At 31.5% G+C, this 7,166-nt stretch overlaps 1 protein-coding gene across 1 annotated transcript; it reads right to left on the reverse strand.

Annotated features, from left to right (window-relative positions):
• Window positions 1-358: 358 nt before the first annotated feature.
• Window positions 359-4,906, reverse strand: LOC131648789 (uncharacterized). The gene is made up of 10 exons (XM_058918515.1): window positions 4,558-4,906; window positions 4,402-4,480; window positions 4,226-4,320; window positions 3,474-3,578; window positions 3,293-3,372; window positions 2,292-2,382; window positions 2,098-2,205; window positions 1,770-1,856; window positions 859-927; window positions 359-724 (listed from the first exon to the last, which is right to left on the reverse strand). The coding sequence occupies exons 1-10, from the start codon at window positions 4,780-4,782 to the stop codon at window positions 593-595; spliced, it is 1,071 nt and encodes a 356-aa protein (XP_058774498.1). The 5' UTR covers window positions 4,783-4,906; the 3' UTR covers window positions 359-592.
• Between the last annotated feature and the right edge of the window lie 2,260 nt (window positions 4,907-7,166).

Genomic DNA, 7,166 nt, shown 5'->3' on the forward strand with positions numbered 1-7,166 from the left:
TTTGTAGTACCTTTTGGTTGTATCTTTTTTACTGGGTTTTGATTTTTGTCCCCCAAAATCTTGTACTCTGCTTTTTATTTAAATCTATTTGCAATTATATAAAATAAAATAAACTAACTTGAAACCAAATGCCTCTTACTATTGTCACGCTCAACAAACTAAATTGAAATATACATAGCCAATTTTTCTGTTGGTTAAACATTAGCACCCTAAATAACGTGTAGAAAAGAAAACTTGACATCTATAGTTTTAAATCATCCATTTCTCAATATTTATATCAATGACTTCCCTCTACATTCAAGTCAGCAAATCATTTCGAATAATCTAAACTTCAAATAATCTAAAAGTGGAAGAAAAGAAAATCATCAACCTACCACGTCAAGAATAAGGATGGCAACCCAAAAGAGTGTACAATTGAAGTTGTAAAACAATGTACTTGTAGATATAAAATCCAAACTTACGCTTTAGTCGCGTTAAATGTATGATGCTACAACAAAGTCAAAATTATCACTAGACATGCACAATGGTCAAAACTTAAAAAGACCGCAAAAAAAATTCTGATCCTACCAAAAGCTCAAGAAGTCGCAACTTGCTAATTTAGTCTCTGCTTGCTCTTGGTTCTTCTCATCTTTGCCTTAAATCTTGACTTTACCAACAGAGTTTGTACTGTATTTTGAAAGTTCCCAATGGCCATTACCACCAACAGAAGACCGCAAAATATTACCTGTCCGAAGAGTTACTGTCAATAGAAGGCTAACATTTGCAATAAACAATATCACCGGAACCGGGTTCATTTTCATGTGTTCCTCGAAATATTTTGGTATATAAAATGAAGTTAAAAAGTTAGCAGGAGCATACCTGCCATTCATAAATCTCCCCACCAAATGCAGTGTTGAGCAACAATAGTCCAACATAAGCCTCAAATCCCTGATAGGATCACAAATACAGATCATGAATGTCCAAGCTTTTCCATGTTCAGGAAATTTCCAAATCGTGAAAAATAATTAAAACTTAATAATATACAATGCTAGAACAATAAATTTGAAAGCATGTGTATCACAGTATATGTATGGACTGGTCACACTTTTGCCAGCAAATCACACGACCTATGCTTCTCAACTAATTAAACGTCACTCACAATAAAAGATGCAAAATATTTGAAGTTATGAAAGACAAATCAACAATATTAAAGGAACATGAATATTGCACACAAAAACGCCTCGTACTAACACCAAAAAAAAGTACCCTACATTTTGGTTTCTCTAGTTTTTTTCAAATGGTTATAGTCCCTCGTTTTTAATTGTAACGATTAAATCCCTCCTCAAATTATCATAATCTATATGAGAAATTATTGTTTTAAATATTATTCCACTTAACTTGACAATATTTTTCTTAAGATTTTAACTTGCCAATTAAAATATAAAAATCCCAAATTTTCTTCTTTTAAACTCTAATCTTGCATTGTACAGAACTCTTCAAATTTTATCAAATCTTTTCAGACTTTTGATATTACTTTATATAACTCAAATCCAGTAGGGATTTCCAAATACTTTACAAATAAAAATGAGCCTTAAGGGGTTTGGTGAAAACAATAATTGATGGTAGAACCATATTTGAATAATTTTTAAAATAGAGATGGATTAATTAAAATCGCTCAAAAAAATAGAGGAACCAAATCACACATAGCTCAAACAATTATAACCAAAAGAGTAATTTGCCAAAAACTTGAGTAACTAACATATGTTGTAAGTAGCCATGCAGTTAGTTACCTGTAATATGAAAAGTATGGGACATAGCAACCACAGTTGGCCATCCACACCAGCTGTTTCACCCCATACAACATCCATCCTCTTAGCCTATAACTCAGAGAAAAACGAGAATCAAAACCACATACCTATTTCCTATCAATATGCTTGAAGAGAGTTAACTATAAAATTAATGCCATAGGGAAAAATAAAATTTTAATCACGTTTACAGAAAAAACTGCAGAGTCGTAACTGCACTAAAATATAACAAAATAGCATGATGGTGGAAAAAAGTAAATACAATGAAAAAATAAAAATAAAGCAAGTAAAATATACTATTTAACAGTGGCACCTTTCCCAACGCAATACGAGTATAAAGCCTCTGTCGTTGATATCTATTTTGCAAAAGCATTGCAACTCCTTGCATCATAGCCCACTGTAGGAACAGCTGTACACCTCTCTGCATGCATTATTGAGACATATAAGATAGATGCAAGACGCCATCAACAAGGAAAAGCTAATAGTGCTCAGGGAAAGAACACTAACCTGCTTATTTGCGCAGTCTGGTTGTCCTTTTATTTCCCAAGTGAGACTCACAACGGCCATTATCATGGCACAATAATGATGATATATCCACCTGTAACAGCATAGTATTGTTATTTTCTGAACGATTTTTTTCCATGTAAACCAAGGAATGACAATCTCAGCTCTCCCCACCCCCAACATGCTTTACATGGATGATAATTTTAGCAGGCCAAATGAATCAATATAAATCCCCTCCATTTCTTTATACTCAATCTAATGAGGGATCAAAGGGTGTCGATTATAGTTCTCTTTTAAGATTAGAAACAATTTCCTCTCTAATAAAACATCAGTAGAAGAGCATAAGCACAAAAGAGGGAACTATTTGCTTTGCAAAATAGTCAAAGGAATCCACTCAAAAACAAGTTAGGAAACAAGTCTGTCCTACAGAATATAAGGAATAAACCACAAGAAATCTTGCATTTGACACTATCACCCTAAACCAAACACCAATGAAGAAAAAAGTTATGAAACACCAAATTATCCTCATCAAAGTCATCATCAAAACCTCAAAAACAGTTTCAAACAAAGGCATCAACTTAGTCATTGCTCAGCCATGCTTATGAAACTGTAACATCAGGAAATGTGGGAAGAAGGCTCAAGATAAGATAACTATCAAATAAAAAAGAAGGTTAAAAGATTTTGAAGGCATAAGATCTAAAATAATAAAGGAAGGGGAATGCCAACAAAGATGGATAATCATAGTTTTACAAGTCAGCAATTTAGAAAAACAGGTGGAAACTCTAGGATATGGTTATCTTGCGTAGGGGAAAAAATAATAAATCATATGCAAGGTAACCAGATGATAGAAGCAGGGAAAATATTTGAAAAAACAAAGCATGGAGCACAGAATCAAGGATCTATTACCCATTAAGTAACTGCTGTCCATTGTTGTTTCATAAGGATCACTAAAATTAATATAAACTATCAGAAAGCCTTAATTAAAAAGGGTTAGAAGACTGTACCATGGACGGATATCACTTCCATTTACTCTCAATATGTTCTCTCGCAATGCCAAACCAGTATAAAGAAATAGCAGCCAGGCCTGACAAAGGATCATACTCAATAACAGGTCGCAGATAAATATTTCACGTAAGCAAGCCAATGCTAATATGACATCAAACAAGAGGAGTTCATCAGAAAAACCTGGTAAATCTGTACGGGAAAAGCTGGCAAGCATCCATCCCAAACCCATGATCTTAGAATGAGAAGTGCTGCTGGGAAAATCAGAAACAGTAGAGCAGTTCTATCCTGAACAAAAGAAGTGTCATACTGTCATTTTCCTATAAGTTTCATAAATATCACGTCTCATGTATGCATGTGAAGAACAAAGTAGTAAATTATGGGATTTACTAGTGCTATTGCCTATTGTATCAACATGATGCCATGTATCTTTGCAGTGATTCACAGAGCCTCATATCATTTTTTATAGAGCAGCCATCACGCCAGCAGTGAGGCATCACAATAATAGCTGTGAATTCAGCCATGTTCTTTTGATTCCATATGCCTACTCCTCTAGTTGTTAACTATGAGTTAGATCTACAATCTAGACTTTGTAACACCTTCAATTGATTAATAACTCTAATATAACTACGAATAAGTCTTTAATATTGTGCAGTTTTGATTGACTAATATGTCATTGGTAAAGAGGCCAGTAACCCCTAGAGCATTGGATTACAACGGAGTAGAATTTCACAAAAGACGCAGTTACATTATTTGCAACCGAAAACACTGTACAATCTCCAAACAAAGATTTTAAAACTCACAACAAAAAAAGGATAAAAAAAGAAAACATTTACATGCAACTGAAAACAACTCAATAAATAAAGTATAACTTAATTTGAAAGCATTATTATAACACAACTCAAACAAGCAACCAAAGGAAAGAAGAAGTTTACCCTGTAACTGTTGTATTCCTCTTTGACCTTAAGCTGCACATCTTTCCGAGATGCACGAACATTAATAGGCCCCAAAAACATTCTCAGAAACTTCCCTAAAACCCTCACACACCAAAATTAACCAATCAATAAATCAAATTAGTGAAAGTAATTAACTAGATAATTACGAAACTAACCGTGAGCATGTCCTGGAAGAAGCGAAGAAGCATCACCATCAACAACAATACATCTGGCTCTCTGCAAATCTTCATCTAACTGCAACAAACAAAAACAGATCCATCAAAATAAAACTGAAATTCAAAATCGAAATTCGAAATTAACAGAATCAGTACCTTATCGGCTAGGGAGTGATTAATGAGTTTATTGTGGAGGAGAGAATCGAGAGAAGAACGAAGTGAAAGGATTTTGGAGTCGAGAGCAAGAGCACGTTGGCGGAGAGGATGTTCGTCGCTCAACGATTTAGAGATGTGGCCGGCGACGGAGTCTTGAAGCTCTTTAGCTTCTTCCAAAACGGAAGCCACTGATTCTTCAATCTTGTCTTCTCGCGATTCTCCCATTGTTTTCACTCTTTCTCTTTCTCTTCTCTTCTCTTCTTCGAATACATACGCACGCACGCACGCTTCGAATCAATACAACAACACCACACCAAATCAAAACCCAATCACGCTTTTTTATTTTTATTTTTCTTTTTCCCTAACTCACTCATTGGAGTTTTTTTTTTTTTTTTCTTCATCTTTTATAGTGGTGCTAATCATTTTCGCCCACATAAATTCAAATTCTATTATTATTTAAATTAGTTTAAAAAATATCTCCAGAAATATTATATTTAGCATTACTATTTTTTTAATATTCATAAGTTATTATATTGAAAGATTGTATAATAAAGATGGAGGAGGATATTATGGTTTTAAAAATAATTATGATTATTTAAATAGAATAAAGTTATTTTAGTTTTCACAATTTAAAATAAGAAAAATGAATTTTTTTAACTTAAAAATTAATAGGGAGAGACTAATGTTTTATTATTCATTTAAGTAATAATAAAAAAATTAAATTAAATTAAGCTATTCCCAAGTGAAGTTGTAGAGTACCCATCATAATCTTAATTCCTAACTTGCTAGATATCGATGCATCTCCATTCCTACCGGCCACCCGTCCACCGTCCACCCTACACCTTCATGGACGTGACTCGTGACAATTAATTTTTGTACCAGATTTTCAACATTTTTCATGCTAATGAAATGAAATAAAAAATTTTATTTAATTTTAGAAATTAAATATACTTTTGTCTCTATAAAATTTTAAAATTTATTTGACTTTTAGTTTTTAAAATATTTTTCAACAATAATTTTAATTTCTTTTGTTAAGTCAATTTATGTTACCTTCAAATTAATAATTTCTTGCACACATATTTAAAATAAAAAAAAATGATGAATTAAATATAAATTTCTAAATTCATTAAATAATTAAAAAAATTGCAAATTTGAGCTATTTTTTAGCATAGACATCTATCATAGTAGTACATAGAGTGGACTTATAAAGTTTGGTAACAGGAAACAGTGTTGATTCAAAAAGTCAATTTTTTTAGAGACACTAAAATTATACTAATATTTTGTAAAGTGAAAATATATATTCAATTCTTAATTTTAATAGGGGAAATTTATTTACAACCATTGTATGTAAGGACTTCTTTTTGCATGAACATTTAATTGTGTGCTTCTGCCGACAATGTAATGCAAGTGACTTATATTATATACAATTTATAATTAGTTTTTGTAAAATGTTTTATAAACTTTAATTTTTTTTGTATAATATAGAGAATAATATTATTTACTCATAAATAAAGACAAATTGACAATAAGATGTCTCGTCTTGTTTTTTTTTTAAATGAGAAGACTCAAACTCATCCATAATCAATTATGGCAAGACTAATATATTATGAACATGTAATATTGTAATCGAGACATATGAACGTCATAATCTATTAGAGAGTGACTAATATTTCATAATTGATTATTTGTTAGCCATAAGCGATTATCCATTAGTAAAAATGGTTCCTGGATTTTTTCCAGAGTTTTTTAGAAATATTTTGAAAGAACTGAAGTTTTAAAAACATATTTCGTGAGTGTGTGTATATTGTTAGTACTTAGACAACAACACATTATTATTACAATTTGATCCTAAAAAAAATATTGAACACTTGAGCTTTAGATCATTAGCGTGATGTCGGGTCCGTTTCTTGATGATATTCATAGAGTTTGATCCTTATTGAGTCAATCCTCATAGTTTATTTCACACTTTTTATCCAGATTAATTATTCGACGATGTTCATTTATTTGATGTTGTTGAGTCAATCATCAAAACTTCTATGCATATATAACTGTTGTTGTTATGATGTGCGAGTCTCGATCTTTGCCTTTTTATACCTTGTTTCTTAATCATTAAATTACTACGAAACAAACTTTAGACCATTGTTAGTCCTTACAACTTTCACTTTAGTCCATATTTGATTTCTTACATGAGTATTTATTTTATTAAACTTTTCGAACATGGCACTTTTATTTTTAAAAATGTGAATCCATACTCGTAGAGGAATCATACCATAGTTAGAAAAATAAAAATCTTTCTCATGAGTATTTACTCTTGTTAGGCCCCATCCAAAATATATAATCTAAACATTTTAGACCTCATAGCAATAAAAAATGCACAATGTGAAATTTTTAACTCGCCACATTAAATTCTAGTATAATAACCTAATATGTGAAATATGCTTATAGATAAAAAGTTTTCTTAAGTTCAGGGACATACGCCATGTCTTGTAGAAGAAACTCACGATTATCAAACATTTTTAGACAAACAAAACTCATGATTTGGACCTTATAAACTTTATCATTTATGAGGTAAATGATTACACCTTCTTTAAGATCAAGATCTCAAAGTA

Source organism: Vicia villosa, linkage group LG2 (genome assembly GCF_029867415.1).
Source record: "Vicia villosa cultivar HV-30 ecotype Madison, WI linkage group LG2, Vvil1.0, whole genome shotgun sequence".
NCBI lineage: Eukaryota > Viridiplantae > Streptophyta > Magnoliopsida > Fabales > Fabaceae > Vicia > Vicia villosa.